This window comes from Oncorhynchus gorbuscha, unplaced genomic scaffold (genome assembly GCF_021184085.1).
Source record: "Oncorhynchus gorbuscha isolate QuinsamMale2020 ecotype Even-year unplaced genomic scaffold, OgorEven_v1.0 Un_scaffold_3627, whole genome shotgun sequence".
NCBI lineage: Eukaryota > Metazoa > Chordata > Actinopteri > Salmoniformes > Salmonidae > Oncorhynchus > Oncorhynchus gorbuscha.
The window spans coordinates 1-27,803 of NW_025747824.1; the positions used below are offsets into that span (position 1 = coordinate 1).

Consider the following 27,803-nt stretch of genomic DNA (forward strand, 5'->3'; position numbering starts at 1 on the left):
TTGGAAACATGTACATCCATTTAAATTTCACATTTCATATGGAATTAAAGACATTAATGTTCCCACTAACCTTTCTTTACACAACTTAAGCCCCTGAGATTTTAAATACAACTTTAAATGCAAAAATATAAATACAACATGTAAAGTGTTGGTCCCTAGTTATGATGAAAAGAAAATCCCAGCGATGTTGCACACAAACTTTTCAAATTCTGTACACATGTTTTGCGGCATATTAAGCTGATTAAACAACTTGATCATTGGGGACAATATGAGGCCTCTAACCTTTCACGTGTGAGTTCCATATATCTAATGGTTCCCCTAGCATGAGTTTTTCTATGTGAGGGATGTTAGAATACACTCAATCTGATTTTTGCTGAACAGGAGTGTTAATCTGTGCTACCCTCAAACCAAGGCACGTTGCCTGCTAATTAACTAAAGGCTATTTATTTTCTAACAGTTTGAATTCTTACATGTAAAAAGTAACCCATTTAACTGTTGCGGAATGTATGTTTGAGGCATCACTGAGCCAGTCAAACTTCTTTCTTTGACAAGAGCCCAAGCACTTCGTGTTTCCACAGATCAGACATTTGCTCATAACAAAAGGAGGTATGTAGACATAAATTAACTTTATCGAACATTTATTGTGGAACTGGGATTCGTGGGAGTACATTCTGATGAAGATCAAAGGTAAGTGAATATGTATAATGCTATTTCTGACTAATGTTGACTGCGCAACATGGCGGATATTTTTTGGGGCTGGTTTGGGCTCTGAACTCCGTACTCAGATTATTGCATGGTATGCTTTCTCCGTAACGTTTAAAAAAAAATGACACAGCGGTTGCATTAAGGAGAAGTGTATTTAAAGTTCCATGCATAACACCTGTATTTTAATCAGCAATTATAGTATTTCTGTAAATCGATGAGCCTCTGCAAAATCACTGCATTTTTCACGCCAATGTAAAATTTCATTTTTTGATATAAATATGCACTTTATCGAACAAAACATACATGTATTGTATAACATGAAGTCCTATGAGTGTCATCTGATGAAGATCAAAGGTTAGTGATTCATTTTATCTCCTTTTGTGATTTGTGACTCTTTGGCTGGAAAAATGGCTGGGTTTTTCTGTGACTTGGTGGTGACCTAAATCGTTTGTGGAGCATTCGCTGTAAAGCATTTTTGCAATCACACTGTGGCTGGATTAACGATAATTGTTTCTTTAAAATAGTTTGTTACAAATAGTTTGTTACAAAAAAATACATGTTTGTTTGAGAATTTTGATTTATGAGATTTGTAGATTTGTATTTGGCACCCTCCAATTTCATTGGCTGTTGGCAAGGGGTTCCTCTAGCGGAAACCGTTCCCAGACAGGTATACTAAACACATTTAGGGATGATTCACGCCACTGACTTATGGTGCTTTCAAGACAACTTGGAACTCCGGAAATATAAGAGGTCAAATCATGACGTCCGTGATATTCAGGTCAGAAAGTCAGCGCTCTAGAAAGAAGCCCATGTTCCCAAGTTGGATTACAGTTCATAACAATTCCCCAGTCGGGGGCTCATTTTTAATTGCCAGCTCGGACCCCCTTTTCCAGGGATTTTAGTTGATAAATCCATCATAATATTTCCTGCATCACACTCCCCATGATACTTTCCCCCATTTTAACCCACAATGACCTTGAAACTACTCCCCTCCAAATGAAATTATCCCCACTATAAACACCCTAAATAATTGTTTACCAATATCTGTTTAGCTTTCACGCTACAGTTAGTTTGTATTTAGGGTGAAATGTGAGGTGATCTGCTTTGTGATTTGTCATACTAAATTACTTTTATCCTACATACACTAAGTAGTACATTGAAGATTTGTAAAATGCTGAAAAGTGGCCAAACTAAGTTGATATTTCAGGCAATGGGCGCACGGGCGGCAGGTAGCCTAGTGGTTCGAGCGTCGGGCCAGTAACCAAAAGCTTGCTGGACCAAATCCCTGAGCTGACAAGGTAAAATCTGTCATTCTGAACAAGGAAGTTAACCCACTGTTCCCCGGTAGGTCGTCATTGTAAATAAGAATTTGTTCTTAACGGACCTCGTTAAGTAAAACAAATGTAACTCCATCTTTTACTTGGTTTATTTTAGTCTTATAGTGAATGGCATTAGAGAGTTTGCTTCTCAAATACAAAAACATGGCTGCCATCAAAGAATTTAGGTCAAAGGCATTTATTAACATTAATTTAGTCTCATGCTCACCAGATATGTAATGCATTGGAAACAAGTCTAGCTGTTAGGTGGGCAATGTATTTGTTTTTAGTCAGCACAACATGTGACTGGTTCATGGAATGAATTGGCTGTGTTCCATGTGATGCTTGGATGATGTTCACATTCATCTTTAGGACTAAATGTGGGAAGTACTTTAGTTCCCGTCAAAGCAAGGTTGAGATGCTTTATTATTTCAGTCTAATAAAACCTATTGATTGGCTGGGCCTATCACCTCCCCATTGTGTGGGCCTGGCTGCCAAGTGAGTGGGTCTGTGCCTTCAGTCATTTTAAATCTGAAGATTAGCACCTAATTTATTTATTTCAATTGACTGATTTCCTTCAATGAAGCAACTCTGTAAAATCTTTGAAATTGTTCAATGTTGCATTTATATATTATTTCACTATACATTAGACGCTACTGTACTAACCTTCCTTTACATCCAGAGCCACGATCACCCTGACAACGCCTGGTCCGACAGGGACATCGTGGACACGCCTCTTGTCCCGCCGGTCCCACACAGTGATGACCTCATTAAACAGCGACACCAGGAGCGGAGAATGAGCGGCCACGATGGAACCAGGGATATTCCACTCTCTGCCTACCAGGTGAGTCTGGGACTTCAACAGACTCATGATCTTCAGATCTACACAGGGTCAAGGAGCACAAAGTACTTGTTTGATTGGTAAGGCAAAAGCAACTGGCTGTTAAAGTCCATGTGCAAAGTCAGTGGCGACAGCCGAACACCGATGTAGCCTTCCAATAGCAAAGTTCAGATCAACCTGGTTCTTAATGTTTAGAAAAACCCATATCCAAAACCCATATCACACAAACTGAAAATGCATAGGTGTAAAATAAATTGGTGAGATGCTCAAATGTTACAATAATTTGTACATGGTTGCGTTTGTCACTTCTTTGGTTGCGTTTGCACCATCCCCACAAGACATGATCATTCCTAACCAGATGACCAGCTCAACACCGAGGAGCACAAGCAAAAGCATTATAGGAGACAGAATCACTGTTAAAGATAGTATTGCAGTAAGTAATACTGACCATCCTCCTCTGTGTTCCAGAGCAGTGTGTTAGATTGTAGGTCCAAAACAATGCGCCCAGCGACGTGTCCCTCCACTCTCAGGACTTTCCTAGGGTTTCCTCCTGGTAGTCTCATGGATAGGATCCAGCCAGCCTCCAGCAAGTACAGCCTCCCCCGCTGCCAGTCCAGATAAACATCTCTTACCTCACTGCCTGACTGGTACAGTCTCCGTGGGTAACCCTGATCCATGTTAGTGACGCCAACACAGGCTTCATCACATGACAGCCAGTACAGATTTCTCATCTTCTGGTCTACTGCCACCACGCAGGCTAGGAGGCAAGGACAGCACAACATGAATATACTGGACCAGAACAGGCTAGGAGAGGGAATGGACCAACATAACTCAATATTCAGAAGGCGTTCCTAATGTTTGATATAGATATATGATTGGCAGAGAGAAAAAAATACAACAAGCAACAATTTAAGATTTTACTGTGTTACAGTTCATAAGGAAATCAGTCAATTGAAAAATGTATCATTCCCTAATCTATGGATTTCATATGGCTGTGCAGGGATGCAGCCATCGGTGGGCCTCGGAGGGCATAGGCCCAGCCAATCAATGAGTTTATCCCAAAATACATTCTCATATCACTTAATCCGGCATAGCCACGACATATAGGACAGACTTTACATGTTGCGTTTATACATTTGTTCAGTGTACATGCATATATGCACACAAACACTAAACCTGCACAATATGGCTCCATTAAATGTACCTGATTTCTGGTTGGGAGAGTAAAACATGTACCTGGTCTCAGCGTAGGGACAGTCTCTGTTTGGCTGGTATTGAGGTTCCAGCGCATCACATGACCAGTGCTGTTCGCCCAGTAGACCCAGTCCCCCCTCCAGTCGATGTCAAAAGACTCCATGACGTCATCCGTAGTCAGCAGTTTTGTCTTGATCAGCTCCTTCCCTTTCAACTCAAACAGGTTCAGTGTTGTGGATGTTGCATAAGCAAACCTGGGATCTGTGTGATAGAATAACAAGTACATTGCTCAGATGCTCCAAAGTGCCAGAACTAGCAGAAAATTCTGTAATACATGGTAATCATACATTCACATGAGCCATCTGCCATGAGCAGTTTGTCATCAGGACAGGTACAGGTGAACCCAGCAGGCAGGTCCAGAGTCAGCATGCAGAGCTGGCAGCCAGACTTTACACAGGCTGATGGAGCTTAAAAACAAAATGTAAAAAATAACAAGGTGTTCTCCTACAACAAAGATGTTAGCCTTCGCATGATATGACCCATACCTCCAGAGTAAGCGTGATATGCCCCATTGGGGCGGTAGGTAGCCTAGTGGCTAGAGCTTTGGGCCAGTAACCGAGTGGTTGGTAGTTCGAATCCCGAGCTGACAAGGTCAAATCTGTCATTCTGCCACTGAACAAGGTAATAATAATAATAATAATAATAATATATGCCATTTAGCAGACGCTTTTATCCAAAGCGACTTACAGTCATGTGTGCATACATTCTACGTATGGGTGGTCCCAGGTAGCTAACCTCTTAGTGTAGGGGGCATTATTTTGATGTTTGGATGAAAAACATACCCAAATGAAACTGCCTATTTCTCAGGCCCAGAATCTAGAAAATGCATATAATTGTCAGATTAGGATAGAAAAAACTAAAGTTTCAAAAACTGATCAAAATATTGTTTGAGTATAACTGATAATGCAGGTGAAAACCTTATAGAAAATCTAAACCGAATTAACAAAAAGTGCTGTTTTTCCTGAAAGTAATTTAATTGTATTTGGTAGCCCTGCAATTCAGCGGATGTTGACCATTGCCTGCCTTCAGCTCCATTTAAAAGGGACATAAACCAGATATCAAATGAGCGGGCAAAGATCACATCTGTCATTGTATTGGCTGGGTGCCAGCAGCGTTTTGACATTATCAGCTTCCATTGTCAGTAAAGGGACATCAATATCTTAGCACACATTTATCACTGTTCCTATTGAAGAGGGCTTGAACAGGCCTTCATCGAAACAGGTTGTTGGAAGGAAACGATGGTATAATAAAGTTTGGTCCAGCAGTCTTGATTAGTAAGCCATTTGTGACGTGAAATTCAGTCATGAGCCACATTCAGATTGAGCAAAAACCTTTAAAAAAGTGATACTCACCAGATGATCATTTGAAACAACCCTTTTCTGCTCAATGACAAAGTGCCCTCTTTGGCCTTACGGAACATTAATATACATGATTTTTTAAAAACAAAAACCCATGTTACGGCTGTTTGAAACAGTTTTGAAAACTTTCTATGATGCATATAAATGTTCTAAACAAATACTTTAGATATGTCATTTTTGGATTAAAAATCTGAAAAACGTTATTTTAAACAAGATAATTTGTCACAAAAGATGTGCATATAATTGACAGCTTTGAAAAGACTGAGTTTCCAAAACTGCAAAGATATTGTCTGTGAGTGCCAAGAAATGTTACAGGCGAATCCCAGATGTAATATGCCAATGACTCCTTATCTGTGAAAAACTTTAGCCACATTTTTGGTGTAAGCATTGATTCTTTTTTTGCTTTTGGTGTCTCCTGGGAGAAAACCTTGACTAAAATACTGAAGATCAAAGGTAAGCTATTTGGATATATTATCTATATTTGTTAAAAACTGATTTAAACAAATTGTGTGTTTCTGCTGGAGCAAATTTTTGAAAAGTTTGGCGTTTTTGTCTGCATTTTAGGGTAATTTCAGCCAAGCATGAACAAACGGAGCTATTTCGCCTACAAATATTTAATTTTTGGAAAAAGGAACATTTGCTATCTAACTGGGATCTCCTGCCAGGTGGAAACAAAAAGCTAAATTATTTAATTTGCAGTGTTTCGCATTATATTGCACTTTGTCTATTTCATATTTAGAAAATCTAAATATTTTTTAAAAGTAAACTTTAATTTGTATTTGGACAAGCCATTGCTGCTAATTCAGCGGATGTTTGACAAAAAGGGGCAAATCTTTGGAAAATAAAAGTTCCCATAGTAAAACCCTATTTCTTAGGACTAATGCTAGAATATGCATATAATTGACAGATTGAAGAAAACACTAAAGTTTCCAAAACTGTGAAAATATTTATAGTATAACAGAACTGCAGGCGAAACCCTGAGGAAAATCCAACCAGGAAGTGCCTCTTATTTTGAAACCCTTCTGTTCCTATGCATGCCTATCCTCCAGGGAGCGTTGGACTAGTAACAAGCAAGGTACAAATCTGTCGTTCTGCCCCTGAACAGGCCCCACTACTTAACTGACTTGCTCCAGGGCTTCCATAAGCCTTAGACAGTTTCAGGCTTTTATTTTGAAAAATGAGAAAGAAAGATCACATTGCGTAAGTGGATAGGTGGGGGCTCTGCCCCATACCTCCAGGGCAACTGTTGATATATTATCGAATACATACCTCCAGGGATAAGAAATGTTTGACATTTTTCGATTATGGAGACTATTTGCCATCTGATACCTCCAGGGCATAAAACGACAAACGGAGGTATTTTGGATATAAAAATAATCTTTATGGAAGGACATTTGTTGTGTAACTGGGAGTCTCGTGAAGATCAAAGGTAAACAATTAATTTGATTGCTTTTCTGATGTGACCTGATGCTAAGTGTACTTAATGTTTTGTCATTTGACAAAAGCTTGGTTTCCAAAGCAGTGAAGGTGGATTAACAAAAGGCTAAATTGTGTTTTGCATATTGCACTTGTTTCAGAATATATATTTTTAGAATATTATCAGCTTCTATTCAGCAGTTGTCATGACAATTAGCTAAAGGGATGGGTAGCTAAAGGTCTTTCTCACATCTGCTACAGGAGCCACACATCTGTAACAACCACTCCCTGACCAAGTCTAATACTTGTTTCAAGACATGAATCAGTCACAAGTTAGTGTCAGCTTTTGATTTATTCATCAGTAGCCATGAAGTGCTTTGAAAGGCTGGTCATGACTCAACAGTTATCCTGGAAACCTGAACCCAGGCCACAACAGATGACGCAATCAATCGGCTCTTTGTCACCTGGACAAAAGGAACTCCATGTTTGAATGTTCTTCGGCTCAGCGCACCTTCAAAACTCCTCACTAAGCTAAGCTGGTACAGGTTCCCCCTGCATGGATCCTGGAAGGACAGGCCGAGGTGGTAAACACCAATCTGCCACGCTGATCCTCAACACTGGTGCCCCTGGTGTTCATGTCCCCTCCTGACTGTTCAACCACAACCATGACAAAGCACGAACACCAGCAATGATGCTGACTTCACAAGTCATGAGCCACAGTGTGGTGCATCAAGGAATACAGGCCAAAACAAAGGAGCGGATCATGGACTACAATGAAAGGAAGGCAGATTCACAGACAGGGTTGTAGTGGAAAACCCTAAAAACACATTCCAAAAACACCAAGACAGTCATGAAGAAGTCACAACAATCCATTTCCCCCAAGATGATCATTTGGAAAGATCCTCAATCCACCTGCACCATTTCTGACCAGTCATCACCACCTGAGCAACATCTCTAAAGTACAGCCAGCCCAGTAAGTCACTTTCCTGGCCTATATACAGTGGAACATTAATATACATGATTTTTTAAAAGCCGCCAAAGTCTAGGTCCAAAAGGCTCATTAACAGCTTCTACCCCAAGCCATAAGACAACTGAAGAAATAATCAAATGGCCACCCGGACTATTTACATGTTATATTTCTTTAACTGTATTGTTGATTAAGGGCTTGTAAAAACATTTCACAGTAAGGTCTGTTGTATTGGGCTATAAAACATTAAACAGTTTTAATTAGAACCGACTTTCTAATTATTTTTTTCATTGCATATAAATACAAACGTGTAATATTGGATAGAAGCACATAAAAAATAAACATTGAATACAAAATAACTGACATTGTTCAGGTGTCATTTAACCAGTTGGATTTAGGCTGATTTTTATGGAGTATCTTTTACATTGGCGTAGGGCCCATATTAATTTAAAATCACGTGTTCTCCAGTTTTAAACAAGATAATTTGTCACGAAAAGATGCAATACATTGACTATGCATATACAGATTGACAGACTTTGAAAAAGACTCACCTACGGGACAGGTACAGGATGGCAAAAACTGCAACTACCTTGTTTTTACACTTGTTTTTAAGGTAGTTGTTGTGAAACTATTTATGTTAGATATTACTGCATGGTCAGAACCTGAAGCACAAGCATTTTGCTACACACGCATTAACATCTGCTAACCATGTGTATGTGACAAATACAATTTGATCCTTCCATCAGTGCTCAGAATGTCCTCAATAGGTCGAGGCTGGACTGAGGGCTTGTAGGCTGGACTGCGGGCTTGTAATTTTTATATTTTTACATTTTATTTAACTAGGCAAGTCAGTTAAGAACAAATTCTTATTTACAATGGCGGCCTAGAAAGAGTGGGTTAACTGCCTTGTTCAGGGGCAGAATTACACTTTTACCTTGTCAGCTCGGGGATTCGATCTAGCAACCTTTCGGTTACTGGCCCAATACTAACCACTAGCCTACCTGCCACTCGAACATGTTATTTGATATGCCCCATGCCTTTAGAGTTAGCATGATATACCCCATACCTTTTGGCTGCTGTTGTTCATGGTATGCCTCTAGGACAGGGAGTGTTGTCCTCTGAATAAAGGTCTTCTGATTAGGTCGGTCCTGAGGGGAGCGCCACAGACCCATCTGATCTGTCCAGTAGAACCACCTCTCAAACACCGCCAGGCTCTGAGCTAGTCTCCTCTTGAAGAACTCCAGAAAGCTGTAGCGACCACTCCCATCTACTCGCACAGTCTCTATGGACTGAGAAAGAATAAAAACAATTGGTTCTACCTTGGCCATATGTTAATTGCTGTGGACAGACAAGCAGTACTATTGCTTATAGCTGTACATAGCTATCATGAACCTTTTTAAAATCACTCATCCAGTACAGCCTCCTAGCTGTAACATCCAGGGTCAGACTCCGTGGAACCTGTGCAGTGAGGACCACCAGAGATTCCTGCTTCATCCCATCCATCCCAGATCTCTCCAGAGTAATTTTATCACCTGGACCTTTGTTGATCCAAAACAACAAGCTGCAAAGTAAAGGAGAAAATGACAAATCGTTGCGATAAATTCCCCAACCACTGATCAAAAGTACCACAAATATTAACATGAACCAACCTTTCAATGGGAAGAAGGACCAGCTCCAACGGGTCTATGTTCTTGGCCAAGACCGTTGCAAATCCACTCCCATCAGCTGCCCCAACATGAATAGACCGGGTCTTCTGGTTGGTCCAGTACAGCTGGCCTGTCAGCCAATCACAGACTAGACTTCTAACCCCATATTGTCCTGAGAGCAGAGGGGGAACAACATCACAACTCTACATACCTAGTGTCCAGGGCAGGCTCCAGGCATAATCAAACTCAGTCAGGGTCTCAACTTAACTTCTTCGATATAGGGGGCGCTATTTTAATTTTGGGATGAAAAACGTTCCCATTTTAAACAAGAAATTTTGTCACAAAAAGATGCAACAATGCATATAATTGACAGCTTAGGAAAGAAAACTCTGGCATTTCCAAAACTGCAAAGATATTGTCTGTGAGTGCCGCAGAACTAATGTTAAAGAAAAAAAAGATAAAAATACAATCAGGAAGTGCCACATTTTTTGAAACCGCCTCATGGCAATGACTCCTATGGCTGTGGAGGAGCTAGGAGTCAGCTTACCTTTTCCCCAAGGTGTTTGCAGCATTGTGACGTATTTGTAGGCATATCATTGGAAGATTGACCATAAGAGACGAAATTTACCAGGTAGGCGCTTGGTGTCCTCCGTCGCAATTATTGCGTAATCTCCAGCTGCAGTATTTTTCCGTTTGCCTCTGATGAGAAACCGACTGCCAGGAATGATTTTTCATCGAATAGAATTGTGAAAAACACCATGAGGATTGATTCTAAACAACGTTTGCCATGTTTGTCGATATTATGGAGCTAATTTGGAAAAAAGTTTGGCGTTGAAAGTGAGTGCATTTGTTTTTTTTTTCTTAGCCAAACGTGAACAAAACGGAGCCATTTCTTACACAAATAATATTTTTGGAAAAAATGAACATTTGCTATCTAACTGAGAATCTCGTTATTGAAAACATCCAAGGTTCTTCAAAGGTAAATGATTTTATTTGAATGCTTTTCTTGTTGTGAAAATGTTGCCTGCTGAATGCTAGGCTTAATGCTATGCTAGGCTATCAATACTCTTACACAAATGCTTGTGTAGCTTTGGTTGAAAGCATATTTTGAAAATCTGAGATGACAGTGTTGTTAACAAAAGGCTAAGCTTGTGTTTCAATATATTTATTTCATTTACTTTGCAATTTTAATGAATAGGAAACATTGAGTTATGGTAATGAGGTTGAGGCTATGATTACGCTCCCGGATACGCGATTGCTCGACGCTAGAGGTTAATGTTGAAAGTTTGAATAGTAGAATATACAAGGTGCCTCTTAGAAATGGACCAGGCCCAAATCCGACATTTGGAGGAAGAGGCAAATTTAGGGGCCGGTGTGCAGGATACCTGACGAGTGGATAAACCACCTCGAACCTCTGAATGTTATAACAATCACTGGAGAATAAACTGGATGAGCTGCACTCTACACTATCAATGTAATATTTTTCTCCAACTAGTGGCTGAACAAGAACATGGAAAATATACATCCAGCTGTTTTTTTTACTCTATACTGCGTTGGGTAAGCTCGGGGGGGTCAAACTTTCCATGGAGGGCTGTGTCAGCTGGGTCTTATTTGAAAGGGGAAAAACTAGACAACCGGGTGAGGCGCATTCTAATTAGTGACCTTAACTCATCAATCAAGTACAGGGAAGGAACAAACACTCCATGGAATGAGTTTGACACGTGCTGTAAACCATACTATTTACCAAGATAGTTTATTCAACTTTCTGTCGCAGTCTACTTACCACCACAAACCGATGCTGGCACTAAGTCTGCAATCGAGCTGTATAGGGCTATAAGCAAAATAACTGCTTGCCGTGCAGTAGCAGAGAGAAGTCTATGACTTGGTTGGCTGGAGTCAGACAATTTTTAGAGCCTTCCGTCTGACCGTGCATAGTATATAGGTTCTGGGTGGCAGGAAGCTTGGCCCCAGTGATGTTCTGGGCCATACGCACTACCGTTTGCACCAGGCGGTGATGCAACCAGTGATGCAACATGATCTCAATGATGCAGCTGTAGAACCTTTTGAGGATCTGAGGACCCATGCCAAATATTTTCAGTGCAATATGTTTCAATGGACATTTACCATCAGGAATTTGGCAACTTTTATTATCCTAACTTTTTTTTTTTTACTTGGACAAAACATATGCCTTCTGCACATTTGCAATATGAATTCATAGGAAGTCATAAGTCAAGTCACTTTTTTTTTTCAAAAGCCTGCAGAAATGCAAAATAGACTGATGAACACAGGATGGCCGGGCAGTGATAGTTGTCCCTTTCCATCGCTCGTTAGGGTTGATTTCAGAATGTCACTTTGGTGATGGTACCTCACTGTTTAAACATATTGCAAATGGACAGTAGTCACCAGCAAGTCACCGTCCATCAGTCAATTGGATATCATTCTGACACCAAACTGATACAAACTGACACCAAACCCACTTTTTACAACTCGTTTAGTAGCCAACTATCACATACTTCAGAGCTGGCCCAAAATTCACGACGCCTTCTGTTCAAACCATAATAAAAACGTAACACACAGTTACAGTCTAGCTGTGGTTCCAGTTCTGATATTGTGTAGGCCTAGCTGAGGCAACCCCGAATCCCAAGTTTCGGCTTGATAGGTCATTTGGTGCCCGAGCAAGACCCTAATTGGTGCTGAAAAGCCCCTTTTATCCCATGCCTTGCTACAGGGTCCTGGAATGAGCTAGTCGACAGAAACATTGGGGTCCGTCTATGGGCCGAGCCGGTTTCAATGCACCTAGTCTTGCGTCTGAGACTTTTCTAAATGTTGTCATTTTCGTAATGGTCAAAATGAATTGAAGTCATTGCAAATGTACGAGGCTGTTTCTCGGTCCGAGAACCTTCTAGAGCCACCTAACTCACCATCGACCTGAGGTCTAGAACAGGTTTCTAAAGTTTCAGAACTCTAGGTCTGACGGTTCTTTTTTAGCTCGAACAAAGGTAACTATTGCAGGCACTGTCTCTCTACGCACCCCAATGGGTCCCTCCTGCCAAGCTGTGTTTGTGTGTGATTTAGTTTCTTTGAAATGTTAAGGGAGTCATGACTGACTTATAGTTCATGGGGGTTGCCTAATCACACATATGAAGCTTTGAAAAGGTCTGACCATTTTAACCCTTCAAAACAGCCACTATGACACCATTTAAGGCACTTCCGATTGGCACAGGAAGCTATAAATAAACTCATCCTAATTCGGGTATGCCTTTACAGAATCCTGAGTTAAGTCTTTATGTTAAGAACAGAGTATTTTAAAGAGGGTTTAGTGAGTTATTTCAGAAAATCACAGAAATCTCGCAGAGCTCCGCAGCACACTTTAAAAAGATTCGTATGAACAGCCTGCAACTGGATCTGTTTATTAAAATAAAAACATCTTTTTGAACATCACCAATTTGACATTGTACAATTTCTCTTAAAACAACGATAGATAGTTTTTTTTTGACACCGTAGGTTCCTTTACTTTGACGTGAAGCAGAAAAATTGCTCTATTTTCATTTTGGACCTTTAAATCCCAGAAAAATGCCCATAACTCAAAAACCGTTAAGGCCTAGACGCCATCTTGTTCGGGGCCAACTGCCCATTATTCCAAACTTATGCTCACCAAGTTACGTCTTTGAAGTCTTCTGTTTTGGAGATAAGGCCACGTCGTGATTCGTGATGTTTTGTACATTTGCAAAATGATACCATTCGCCCTCTTGTGGTATTTATCGGGACAGCGGAAAAATGACCAAAATTTGATTATTTGATCAAATGGAAACCGAATGTCCGATAGAGTTCGTTTGATGACTTCCCGGTAGAGCCGGCCTTGCCGCACGGCGCGGCGCTGTCCGCACATTTTCCAAACGTCTAGTAAGGGACCGTACATTTGTAATATGGACCCTCACTAACCATACGGCGAATTTCAAAATGTTCCCTTAAGGTATGTTAGTTTGTTAGTGATTTGGACACCAAGGAGCTTGAAGCTCTAAACCTGCTCCAGCACAGCCCCGTCAATGAGAATGGGGGCGTGCTCGGTCCTGCGTTTCCTGTAGTCCACAATCTCCTGTCTTGATCACATTGAGGGAGAGGTTGTTGTCCTGGCACTATGGACAGGTCTCTGACCACCTCCCTATAGGCGGTCTCATCGTTGATCAGGCCTACCACTTGTGTCATCAGCAAACTTAATGGTGTTGGAGTCGTGCATGGTCATGCAGTCATGAGTGAACAGGGAGTAGAGGGGACTGAGCACACACCCGAGGGGCCACGTGTTGAGGATTAGTGGTGGATGTGTTGTTGCCTACCATTACCACCTGGGGGTGACCTGTCAGGATGTCCAGGATCCAGTTGCAGAGGGAGGTGTTTAGTCTCATGGTGAGCTTTTAGGGAACTGTGGTGGTGAACGCTGAGCTGTAGTCAATGAACAGCATTCTCAAATAGGTGGGTCTAGGGTTTCTGGGATGGTGTTGATGTGAGCCATGACCAGCCTTTCAAAGCACTTCATGGCTACAGTGCTTCAGATCGATCATCATTTAGGCAGGTTACTATAGTGTTCATGTGCCCAGGGACTATGGTGGTCTGCTTGAAACGTGTTAGTATTAGACTCAGACAGGGAGAGGTTGAACATGTTAGTGAAGACACTTGCCAGTTGGTCAGTGCATGCCTTGTGAATGTTCACCTGTTTAAAAAGGTCTTTCTCACACTGGCTACAGAGCGTGATCACTGCAGTCTGGAACAGTTGATGCTCTCATACAGGTGTCAGTGTTATTTGCCTCGAAGCGAGCATAGAAGTATTTTAGCTCATCTGGTAGGCTCGTATCACTGGGCAGCTCGCGGCTGTGCTTCCCTTTGTAGCCTAATAGTTAGCAAGCCCTGCCACAAGACTAGCGTCAGCGCATTCAATCTTAGCCCTGTATTGGCACTTTGCCTGTTTGATGGTTTGTCAAACATAGCGGGATATGTTATAAGCTTCTGGGTTAAAGTCCGGCTCCTTGAAAGCTGCAGCTCTACCGTTTAGCTCATTGTGGATGTTGCCTGTAATCAATGGCTTCTGGTTGGGGTATGTACGAAGTCACTGTGGGAATGACGTCATTGATGCACTTATTGAAGAAGCCAGTGACTGATGTGGTGTACTCAATTCCATCGAAAGAATCCTGGAACAAATTCCAGTCTGTGCTAGAAAAACAGTCCTGTAGCTTAGTATCTGCTTCGTCTGACCACTATTGACCCAGTCACTGGTGCTTGCTTCAGTTTTTGCTTATAAGCAGGAAGATGTAATTATGGTCAGATTTGCCAAATTTAGGGTAAGGGGGAGCTTTGTGTGGAGTGAAGTTGGTCAGTTTGTTTTCCTCTGGTTGCACATTAACATGCAGATAGAAATGGGTTCAAATCGATTTAAGTTTTCCTGCATTCAAGTCCATGGCCACCACCTGTTTGCTTCTAGCCGTATACAGCTCATTGAGTGCTGTCTTAGTACTAGAATCGGTTTGTTGTGGTATGTAGACAGCTATGAAGAACATAGATCAACTCTAGGTACGTAGATAGTGTGGTCTACAGCTTATTATGATACTCTACCTTAGGCTAGCAAAACCTAGAGACTTTGATATCGTGCGCCACCCGTTTACAAATATACATAGACCACCACCCCTTGTCATACAAGAGGCTGCTGCTACAGTGTATAACCCGCCAGCTGTGTGTTATTCATGTCGTCATTCAGCCACGACTGTGAAATATAATATATTACTCTTTAATATCCCATTGGTAGGATATACGTGCTTGTAGTTCGTCCACTTTATTATCCAGCGATTGTTCGTTGGCCAGTAGTACCGATGCTAAAGGCAGATTAGCCACTCGCCGCCATATCCTCAAGACAATGACAACCTTCCGCGATACCTGCGTCTCTTTAACCTGCGAATGACGGGGTTGAGGGCCTGTTAGGGTGTCTGGATTAATTCCCTCTCGGCCGACTCGTTCAAGACAAATTATTTGTTCTGTTCAAGGTGAGTAATCGCTGTTCTGATGTCCAGTAGCTCTTTTCAGTCATAAGAGACAGTAGCAGCAACATTCTCTGCAAAGTTAAATGTGAAAAAACATTGTCCCCCTAATTGCCCTGAATACCTCAACCTATGAACCAGAGTTACTGTTACACTGGGGAAGTCTACTTCTGATAAGCTTCCCAGTAAAGCATTAACCATCAAGCAACCCAGACGTGTTAAATGTCCCATATTAACATATCCATCCTGAGAAACAAGGTTCCATGAAGTCAATAATTTACGTGTAACAGATTACATTCATATTCTGAAGCTCCCTTAGATAATACCTTTGATGATACAGTGGTAGCAATACACAGCTATAACATCGACCGAATAGACAAAAGCCAAAGTGGGCGATGTTCGTCTAAATTCAGAACCACATTCCTGTAAAGCTTAGACGATCTCATGTTGAATACTGTTGAAGTAATAAGGCTACAGGTTCATTTGCCTCACCTTAAGCCCATGCTAACACTACACATCCAAGTATATCTGACCAAATTATGAAAGACAAGAATTTACTTTTGAATTCCGTAAAGTCAGTGTGGAAGAGGAAATAATTATTGTTGTCTATTAACAATGATAAGCCACCTGGGTCTGACAATCTGGATGGACAATGACTCAGGATAATGGACAATATTGCCACACCTTCAATTTAAGCTTACTAGAAAGTGTGCTCTCAGGCCTGTAGGGAAGCCAAAGCCATTCCGCTACTCAAGAATAGTAAAAACCCCTTGACTGGCTCAAATAGCTTACCAATCAGCCCGTTACCAACCCTTAGTAAACTTGTGTAAAAAAAGGGTGTTTGACCAGATACAATGCTATTTCACGGTAAACAAATTGACAGCAGACTTTCAGCACGCTTATAGGGAAGGACACTCATGCACAGCACTTACATAAATGACTGATGATTGGCTGACAGAAATTGATGATAAATTGATTGTGGGGCTGTCTTGTTAGACTTCAATGCAGCTTTTAATTTTATCGATCATAGTCTGCTGCTGGAAAGACTTGTGTTATGGCATTACACCCCCTGCTATAATGTGGATGAGGAGATACTTGTCTAACAGAACAAAGGGTGTTCTTTAATGTAAGCCTCTACAACATAATCCCAGTAGAATCAGAAATTCCCCAGGGTAGCTGTTTAGGCCACCTTTTTTTCAGTCTTTACTAATGACATGGCACCGGCTTTGTGTAAAGCTCAACATGATACATGTCAGCCACTACAGCAACTGAAATGACTGCAACACTTTAGAGCTGCAGTTAGTTTCAGAACGGTAGCAATGACTTAGTCAAATATTTCCAAAACTTAAAGCATTGTATTGGGGACAAATCATTCACTAATCCCCAAAGCTAAACTAAATCTCGTAATGAATAATGTGAAATTTGAGCTAGCTGATGTGACTAAACTGCTTGCAGTAACCCTGGATTGTAAACTCATGGTCAAAACATATTGATACAACATTAAGATGGGAGATGTCTGTCCATAATAAAGAACTGATCTGCCTTCGTAACACTCAACAAGGCAAGTTCTACAGGCCCTAGTTCTGTCACCCAGACTACTGTTCAGTAGTGTGGTCAGGTGCCACAAAGAGGGACTTAGACAAATTGCAGTTGGCTCAGAACACAGCAGCCCTGTGGGCCCTTCAAAGTACTCATTCTCTTCGAAGTATTTAGCGTGCTAGCCAATGGTAAGCCTGGGTGCTTGACTGTTAAGGACAGATAAACGCTCGGATAAACACTACTTTCGGCCAGAGCATCCAGTGTGTGCTCGGAATGCTCCAAGAGCGAAACGCTTTGATTTTATGAACGGACAATCTGACAATGCCTTGAGTTTACAAACGCCCAGGGCACACTCTGGCACTCGATTAAATGTATGAACAGTCCAGTAAGCCAGCCTTTAGTATTGAAAAGCTTTGGTTGTTTAGTACATAGTCTCACATCTGAATTCTTAAAGAGATGAGTGGGGCTAAAGCTTAGAAAGGTGTGAACAAAGCTTTCCAGTAGGTACCAAAACACTCAAGGGCCATCATTAGTCCTTTATTTATAGGGGGAGATCAAGCTGATCCTAAATGTTATAGGCCTATTTCACCCTGTATCAAAAGCGTTGGAAAAACTTGTCAATAATCTACTGACTGGCTTTCTTGACGTCTATAGTATTCTCTGGTATGCAATCTGGTTCCCGCTCAAGTTATGGATGCGTCACTCCAACCTCAAAGGTCCTCAATGATATCACCATTGCCCTTGATTCGAAGCAATGTTGTGCTGCTATTTTATCGACTTGGCCGATTCTTTTGATACAGTAGACCATTTGTGGGCCGGCTAAGGAGTTGTCTGAGAGGTCTTTGGCCTGGTTAGCTAACTACCCCTCAAAGAGAGCAGTGTATAAAGTCAGAAAATCTGCTGTCTCAGCCACTGCCTGTCACCAAGGGTGTAGCTCAAGGCTCGATCCTAGGCCCCACACTTCTCAATATACATCAACACAGCTTGGTACTGTCTAAGCTCTCATCCATGTATATGCCGATACAGTCTTCTACTTCCTCCCTGGATTTTGTGTTAAATACTCTACAAAGCTTTCTTAGTGTCCAACAAGCTTTTTATGTCCTTAACCTTGTTCGGAACATCTCCAAAACAAAGGTAATGTGGTTTGTTAAGAAGAATGTCCCTCTCCACAGGTATAATTACTACCTCTGTGGTTTTAGAGCTTTAGGTGGTCACCTCATACAAGTACTTGGTAGTATGGCTAGATGGTACACTGTCCTTCTCAGCAAATATCAAAGCTGCAGGCTAAAGTTAAGTCTAGACTTGGTTTCCTCTATCTTAATCACTCCTTTCACCCCAGCTGCCAAACTAACTCTTACACAGATGACCATTCTACCCATGCTAGATTACGGAGACATAATTTATCGATCGGCAGGTAAGGGTGCTCTCGAACGGCTATAAGTTCTTTACCATTTGGCCATCAGATTTGCCACCAATACTCATTATAGGACACCACTACTCTATACTCTTCTGTAAACTGGTCATCTCTGTATACCCGTCACGAGACTCACTGGCTGATGCGCTTATTTATAAAACCCTCTTAGGCATCCCTTCCACCTATCAGAGATATCTACTGCAGCCCTGATCCTCCACATATAACACCCATTCTGCCAGTCACATTTTGAAGGTCCCCAAAGCACACATCCATGAGTCGCTAGTCTTCAGTTCTCTGCAGCTAGGGACTGAAACGATCTGCAACAAACACTAAAACTGGACAGTGTTATCTTCATTCAAAGACTCACTCATGAACACTGAGTGAGCATTGTTCCTGTTCCCAAGAAAGCTAAGGTAGCTGAGCTAAACGACTACTGCCCCGTAGCACTCACTTCCGTCATCATGTAGTGCTTTGAGAGACTAGTCAAGGACCATATCACCTCCACCCTACCTGACACCCTAGACACACTCCAATTTGCTTACCGCCCAAATAGGTCCACAGACGATGCAATCTCAACCACACTGCACACTGCCCTAACCCATCTGGACAAGAGGAATGCCTATGTGAGAATGCTGTTCATCGACTACAGCTCGGCATTTAACACCATAGTGCCCTCCAAGCTCATCATCAAGCTCGAGACCATGGGTCTCGACCCCACCCTGTGCAACTGGGTACTGGACTTCCTGACGGGCCGCCCCCAGGTGGTGAGGGTAGGCAACAACATCTCCACCCCGCTGATCCTCAACACTGGGGCCCCACAAGGGTGCGTTCTGAGCCCTCTCCTGTACTCCCTGTTCACCCACGACTGCGTGGCCACGCACGCCTCCAACTCAATCATCAAGTTTGCGGACGACACAACAGTGGTAGGCTTGATTACCAACAACGATGAGACGGCCTACAGGGAGGAGGTGAGGGCCCTCGGAGTGTGGTGTCAGGAAAATCACCTCACACTCAACGTCAACAAAACTAAGGTGATGATTGTGGACTTCAGGAAACAGCAGAGGGAACACCCCCCTATCCACATCGACAGGACAGTAGTGGAGAGGGTAGTAAGTTTTAAGTTCATCGGCGTACACATCACAGACATACTGAATTAGTCCACCCACACAGACAGCACCGTGAAGGCGCAGCAGCACCTCTTCAACATCAGGAGGCTGAAGAAATTTGGCTGGTCACCAAAAGCACTCAAACTTCTACAGATGCACAATCGAGAGCGTTCTGTCGGGCTGTATCACCACCTGGTACGGAAACTGCTCCGCCCACAACCGTAAGGCTCTCCAGAGGGTAGTGAGGTCTGCACAACGCATCACCGGGGGCAAACTACCTGCCCTCCAGGACACCTACACCACCCGATGTCACAGGAATGCCATAAAGATCATCAAGGACAACAACCACCTTAGCCACTGCCTGTTCACCCCGCTATCATCTAGAAGGCGAGATCAGTACAGGTGCATCAAAGCTGGGACCGAGAGACTGAAAAACAGCTTCTATCTCAAGGCCATCAGACTGTTAAACAGCCACCACTAACATTGAGTGGCTGCTGCCAACACACTGTCATTGACACTGACCCAACTCCAGCCACTTTAATAATGGGAATTGATGGGAAATGATGTAAAATATATCACTAGCCACTTTAAACAATGCTACCTAATATAATTTTTACATACCCTACATTATTCATCTCATATGTATACGTATATACTGTACTCTATATCATCTACTGCATCCTTATGTAATACATGTATCACTAGCCACTTTAACTATGCCACTTTGTTTACATACTCATCTCATATGTATATACTGCACTCAATACCATCTACTGTATCTTGCCTATGCCGCTCTGTACCATCACTCATTCATATATCTTATGTACATATTCTTTATCCCCTTACACTTGTGTCTATAAGGTAGTTTTGGAATTGTTAGTTAGATTACTTGTTGGTTTTTACTGCACTGTCGGAACTAGAAGCACAAGCATTTCGCTACACTCGCACTAACATCTGCTAACCATGTGTATGTGACCATTAACATCTGCTAACCATGTGTATGTGACCAATAAAATCTGCTAACCATGTGTATGTGACCATTAACATCTGCTAACCATGTGTATGTGACCATTAACATCTGCTAACCATGTGTATGTGACAAATAAAATGTGATTTGATAGTTGTGGCTGCTTTGCGTGATGTATTGCTGTCTATTGTCTTGGCCTTTGAGATGTTGTCTATGCCCATTAATATTTATACCCTGTTTTGTGCTGCTGCCCTGCTGTGCTGTCATATATTTGTTTAAAAATTACATATTTAATCCCAGCCCCCGTCCCCGCAGGAGGCCTGTTACCTTTTGGTAGGCAGTCATTGTAATGACAATGTTCTTAACTGACTTGCCTAGTTAAAGGTTAAATTAATTAATTAAAAATACAAATCTGCTACATCAGAACAAACCAACCATCACAGTATCCTATCAGAATGAACCAACCGTCAAGATCCAGATTGGTTGTCATCCAATTTGATTACGTAGTACCTGTTGACTATCAAACCAGGAGAAACTAGTTAAGCTAGCTAGCTTGGCTAATTGAGGCTGCATGTACTCTCGTACCAGAGTTAAAAATAACTCCAATCAGAATGTTAAGTAGCTCCCTACCTGTTGGCTTTTGGTCATTGTAGCCTATCCTTCTCTAATGTTTTAAATTTCATAGATGCAGTATCTCGTAACTTTTGCCAGAGGCTTTGACTGTAGTCTTTTGCTGCTTTGACTGATTGACCAACAACTAGTTACATGCGCCACTCTCGTGACAACCAAGAGCAGGAGCATAAAATCCAATTTGTCTCTACTGCAGCAGTCGCCATCAGATCTGTATGGGCCCTTCCGGACAAGTCAATTAAAATTACACACCCTGATAGGCTAACCACACCGCTCGCGCGCAAAATAAATACATCTATGTTATTCAATTATTGCACCCACACTGCTTGCGCAATGAGCATCTTCATTGCCAAGGGCTAAAATATACGTTTTTTCTATTCCTGACGCAGATCAGGCTGCAAGTGCTGCCTCTCCCATATCCTCGGTTTATAGAAGCATGTACCCACGTGCCATCTCATTGGTTATACCCATATGGGTGATTGAAAGACAAACTGTTGCTGGTTGTTGTGGTAATATTTTCAAATTTTAGATGCCAATCATCATATAAGTTAAACAATGAAAAGCCTGGAAGGAGGAGAGATTACTAGAAACGATTCGGTTGACCATTTTTATGTGTGGATTAATTGTCGGAGTAGAGGCCCTTGTGCATTTCAGGTAAAATAACAAACTAATTTTAATATCCCAGGATAAATTAGCTAGCAACAGCAAGCTAAATAGGACAAATTAGCTAGCAAGTGCATGCCAACTAGTTATATTGCCATACATGTTTAATTCTTTTCGACCTGTCCCCAAATTAATGTCATTTGTTCAGAGTTTGTTTTGATATTTCAACCTGCGTGTCGTGATAGTGTTTGGTGTAGGGGGACAAAATAAATTCATGCTCGATGGAGCACGCGTGCAGCCGGTTTGGGTTCGGTGTGAGAACCATGATAATCATATCAGATCCGAACCAGACCTGTGAGAGTTAGAGTTCTGGATCCGGACCTGCTCAGGTCCCTAATCGGGTATTCAGGTACACGTGGAACCATAAAGACCTCTAGATCCTGCTACATCAGCAGAAACCAATCATGATAGAGAATCAAAAGACACCAACCATGATAAAGGATCCTGCGCTGCTGCTCCTTAGCCTTGTAGATGTTCCCCTGGTTATCAGCCCAGTAGAATGAGCTCCTGGAGAGGTCAAAGGCCAGGGCCAGAGGATCATAGCCAATACTCTGAATGGACTCGAATCTCAGAGTCTTCAGATTCAGAAATCCGATAGTTCCCTTCTTTGCAGTCAGAAACTTTGTATAATTTCCTGAAAAGCATCGGATGTTGAACAGGTTTAGATAACCAGTCAGAAGTTAATCAAACTAATGTTACTATGAAAAGTCACCTTTAGCATAGCAGTAGGTGGTTCCTTGAAGCTGGAAGCCATCTCGGCAGTGGCAGTAGAAGGACCCGGGTGTGTTGACACAGAAATGCATGCATGGACCATAAGGCAGAGCGCATTCATCCACATCTAAAGAGGAGAGAGCAAACAGGTTCAGTATTTGAGTTAACCCTCACAAACTGAGCTACAGAGGACCCGAACCAAACTAAGGCAGAGCGCTTTCATTCACATCTACAGAGGGGTTTATAGTATTTAGGCTTACAGTAAAGGAATAGATAATGAAAACAGTCATGACAATAACGCAACAGGATCACAGACATTCTCACCCAGACAGGAGGCTCCGTTAGCAGACAGCCTATGGCCTTTAGGACAGGAGCAGAGGGCTCCCCAGGGCTGATCCACACAGGAGTGACTGCAGCCACCGTTCTCTTCTGAACAGGTCCTCCCTGGAAGGTAGAGAGGAGTCAGATCCGCCTGTCCTTCGACATGTTTCAGATGCCATAACAGTCAGTTATGAATAAGAGGTTCATATAGGTAGTGGTGAGGGGTTAGATGTTAGAGCAGGGGTGTCAAGCTAATTGACCCATGGTCTGCATGTGGTCTGCACCGAGGTCTGGTGGGACTTAAAATGTATTATATAGGGGCCTCTCGAGTGGCGCAATAGTCTAAGGCACTGCATCACAGTGCTAGCTAGGCCACTAGATACTCCAGGCTCTGTCGTAGCCGGCCGCGACCGAGAGACCCATGTGGCGTCACACAATTTGCCCGGCGTCGTCTGGGTTAGGGGAGGGCTTGGCCGGCAGGGATGTCCTTTTCCCATCGTGCTCTAGCGACTCCTGTGGTGGGCCGGACGCTGACACGGACGCCAGGTGTACGGTTTTTCCTCCGATACATTAGTGCGGCTGGCTTCCATGTTAAGTGGGCATTGTGTCAAGAAATGGTGTGGCTCTGTTGGGTTTCGGAGGATGCACGGCTCTCGACCTTCGCCTATCCCGAGTCCGTAAGGAAGTTGCAATGAGACAAGACTAAATGTTTTTTATTTCATTGCGGTCAAAATTTGCAAAGAATTCTGTTCTTGTTTGGATGATTATTAGCAAGCAGGACAGATTGAAAAGTCAATGAAAAGTCAATAAATGTAGGTCCACAATTTGGTTTTAGTGATCTGTGTACAGATAAGTTTTCCCCCGTAAAAGCTTTTCCTTAAATCCACATGATTGAATTGGCCAAGGGGCCGTTTCTGGCCAGTGAGCCGTATGTTTGAAACCTCTGGGTTAGAGGTTCCTACCACCGGTAAAGGGTTAGACTGAAGGTTAGGGTTAGCGGTCAAAGGTTAGAATTTCCTACCACAGGTAGAGGGTTCGTCACTGCCATCAGAGCAGTGCAATTTTCCATCACATCTCTCATCTTCAGTCAGACACGCCCCTCCAGGACAACGCACAGCCATTGGCCCACACCGGCCTGGAAGAGTAAAAGCTTTAAAAACACATCAAAACTACCACACTACATGCCTTCCTGCAAGAGGAACAAACACATGCCCAGACCTGTAGGTTACATAATTCACCTGATTATTTTTTGTCAGTCTAATTTATTGATATATTGTCACTGCAAAAACGTGGAAGCCAGAATGTTGAATGAAATAACATGTAAACATACTCAGTGGTCTGTCATGTTGGCCCTTCAGCTGCTCAAAATGTTTGACAAAATAACCGTAGAGTTACTATTAGCTGAAGCAGCTGAAGGAACATATGAAGTTCAACCCGGACCACAGCACCACACTTAGCGGACTCAGTAATAAGATTAATAATAGCATCTGACTGATGTGAGAATTCCATGAAGATCCTGAGACTGCTGCTGGCACTGTTTCATCAGGTATTCAACCCCCAAGAAAATGTATCCAAGGTTCAGTTCATCTCTGTATTGTTAAACCAAGGTTTTAGAACACCGGTTATGAAGATTGAATTTCTATCACCTGGCACATAGGCAAGACCATGTCAACACCTGCAAGACTTCAGTTAGAATGAATGGTTCTGTCCTTCCTGTGCCCATGCTTTCGGTCATGAGCAAACATTTTTTATTGCCATGTCTGTTTAATTATACTTTCCTGTGGATATTTTGTAAAATGTTGACCGGCTGAAGGTCCAACACCACAGACAATTGGTAAAGTTAGTTCCAATGTAATTTGTAAGAAAAAAAACTGTTCCTGTTTAAATGTGCATGGCATTGCCTACACAATTGAAGGTCTTACGTTGTGATTACATACTACTGTACACAGGCCAAAATACTTGCTCTTGTTTCCATAATAGCTCCCATTCCATAGTATCACATACATGCTCTCGTTGTTTCCATAATATCTCACCACAGGCCTCATCAGAGTTGTCCACACAGTCGTTAGCACCATTACAGTATTGGTCCTTGGGGATGCAGATCTTATTCCTACACCTCCAGTCCCCCTGCAGACATCCCTGGTTCTCTGGGCAGTTAAACTCATCAGACCCATCAGAACACTGGCGCTGCCCATCACATACTGCAGAGGTACGTACACAACCAGGAGCCCCGGCCATGCAGGCAACCTGGCCCCTAGGACAGGCTGGGGAACAAGGACAAACAGACCTATTGTGAACAGACTACAGTAAATACATTTAACAGACCTAAGGGATATAGGTCTACAGTAAATACAGGGTTAACGTTACATTTAGAACTTCACCACATCAACAAATATGCTCTCCTGGAAGAGAGCAGAAACAGTGAAACATAGCATAACTTACGGCAGGCCATTTCATCAGAGCCGTCCATACAGTCTCCATTTCCATCGCAGTGCCAGGAAAGAGGCAGACAAGATCCATCATCACACTGCCACTGGTTACCCCCACACTGCTGGCCAAAACCTGCAAGACAACACGGGTTAGGGCCCACACGGGTTAGGGCCCACACGGGTTAGGGCCCACACGGGTTAGGGCCCATACCTACAAGGCACAAAAAAATCCACACAAATAACTGGCAGGTGTTTTCTACTGTAAGGCTACATGATATCAATCAATGTTTAAAAGACAAAAATGAATAAACTTAATACTGCAGCTCACTCAGAACCATTTTACCTGACAAACATTTCAAGCTGATAAGTAAAAGCAGACATGTGAACTGCAGCAGTTCCATGACCGACCATGAAGCTTGTTAGGCACAAACAGCACAAGCCTTACAGGGATAGTCTTTATTGAGTAACAATCAACTACACATGGTTCTGATTGGTCTAATTAACTACACTCTGTTCTCATTGGAGGGTCACTGGGATCACCAGCTGTATGTTGATTGGAGGGGGAAGGGAAGATAGAGCCATAGGATAAAGCCATGGGGCTGGTTTCTTTAAAGCATCTTTATGCCTGGCGTACACTACACAACTTTCAAAATCCTAACATCACTGACCCTCTCGCATTATATTACAATCTTTTCTGACGCTTTTTGTCTTGGCTATGTAGTGGTGCTAAGAGATTCTTTACTTGGATTCTCAATACTACGATGTCTCGCTTAAAATCATGTGATTAGATTGTTAATGTAGCTAGAGCCAGCAGTGGCTCAAAGTAACCTCAAATGTTTTAATTTAGATATTCAATCTTGCCATGCAGAGTTGAATTGAATACTAACATTACTTGAGCTGCGCTGTTCCTTCAGAGCTTGATGCTTTGGTTAAAGGCAAGTATAAATGCATGCTAGTAGTAGTCATTGCTCCTGCTCCAGAGTCTACACATTCTGGGTGATGGGATACAATGTCATCATCTTTGGCTTCTTCTCTGGCCAGCTCTCATTGGCTATTGCGGATCATCATTCTCAAAACTTGTTGTTGCAATCTCACAGTACAAGTGCATTGCAGATTTTGTGCCGATAAAATCAAACATCTTTGGGCCTCCCGAGTGCCACGAGAGATCCTGGTTCGAGTCCTGGCTCTGCCGTGAACGGGAGACCCGTGGGGTGGTGCACAATTGGCCCCAGCGTCGTCCGGGTTAGGGGAGGGTTTGGCCGGCAGGGATGTCCTTGTCCCATTGTGCTCTAGCAACTCCTGTGGTGGGCTGGGTGCATGCACGCTAACACGGCGCCCGGTGTAAGCTGTTTCCTCCAACACATTGGCTGGATTCTGGGTTAAGCGGGCATTGTGTCAAGAGGCAATGCGGCTTGGTTGGGTCATGTTTCAGAGGACTCTCGACCTTCGCCTCTCTCTCACGAGTCCATACAGGAGTTGCAGCAATGAGTCAAGACTGTAACTACCAATTGGGTGGAAAAAAAGGTCAAATATTTAATATCAACCATGTTTGAAAATATCGGGAAGGATCAGTAGCCCTCAGATTGCGACTGACCCGCTCACATTAAAAATGCTTCCGAGTAAGCAATACAGTCCGATTTTGTCTCCGATCTCAACAATGTGTCTGGGACAGCTAAATCGAATGCAAAGCCAAAGTTTTTTAAAAATGTTATGCCGTCAAAAGCAAGTGTATTGCTGTCAATTACAAGTGATATGGTCAACTGTTAAACAATGTATTTCTTATCATGTTTGTCTTTGTGCTGCATTGTATAATCTGTATTTGTCTCTGATTGGGGTTTTACGTGCTATTTTTATTATGTTAATTCAGAATTTATTCAGTTTCTGTCAACTGTGATCAATGAAATCTAAGTCTCTTGTCATTGATATAAAAAAAGTGCATAATGAACAAAATATAAAGTGTTGGTTTCTGAAAAAGAGGATCCCAGAATTTTCCAGACGCACAAAAATATTATTTCTCTCAAATGTTGTGCACAAATTGATTTTACATGCCTTTCTAGTGAGCATTTCTCCTTTGCCAAGGTAATTCAAATCCATCCACCTGACGGGTGGCATATCAAGAAACAGATTTAACAGCATGATCATTACACAGGTGCACATTGTGCTGGTGACAACGGCCACTTTAAAAGGTACAAGGCCACAGATGTCTCAAGTTTTCCCAGGCCCACCCATGTCTGCGCTCCTGCCCAGTAATGTGAAATCCATAGATTTAATGAATTTATTTAAATTGACTGATTTCCTTGTATGAACTGTAACTCTGTCAAATCATTGAAATTGTAGCATGTTACGTTTATATTTTTGTTCAGTATAGTTGAGGGTCAAAGATGGTTAGCAGACTGACTGACTGAATGATTGACTGGGCACAGACGGCAATGCAACGTCTAGTCCACCTGGTTTCAATTTGAATTGAAATGATGTGGAAACAATGTTGATTCAAACC

The 27,803-nt window shown here is 42.3% G+C and overlaps 1 protein-coding gene across 1 annotated transcript; it reads right to left on the minus strand.

Annotated features, from left to right (window-relative positions):
- Nucleotides 1-2,687: 2,687 nt before the first annotated feature.
- On the minus strand, nt 2,688-25,781 carry LOC124028013 (low-density lipoprotein receptor-related protein 4-like; the record flags this gene model as incomplete). Its single annotated transcript, XM_046340171.1, has 14 exons — nt 25,650-25,781; nt 25,320-25,439; nt 24,911-25,141; nt 23,899-24,012; nt 22,881-23,000; nt 22,558-22,683; nt 22,276-22,479; nt 9,507-9,675; nt 9,250-9,418; nt 8,924-9,146; nt 4,404-4,523; nt 4,099-4,317; nt 3,311-3,619; nt 2,688-2,903 (listed from the first exon to the last, which is right to left on the minus strand). Coding segments are annotated over exons 1-14 (2,398 nt in total), but the record flags the coding sequence as incomplete, so codon positions are not given.
- Between the last annotated feature and the right edge of the window lie 2,022 nt (nt 25,782-27,803).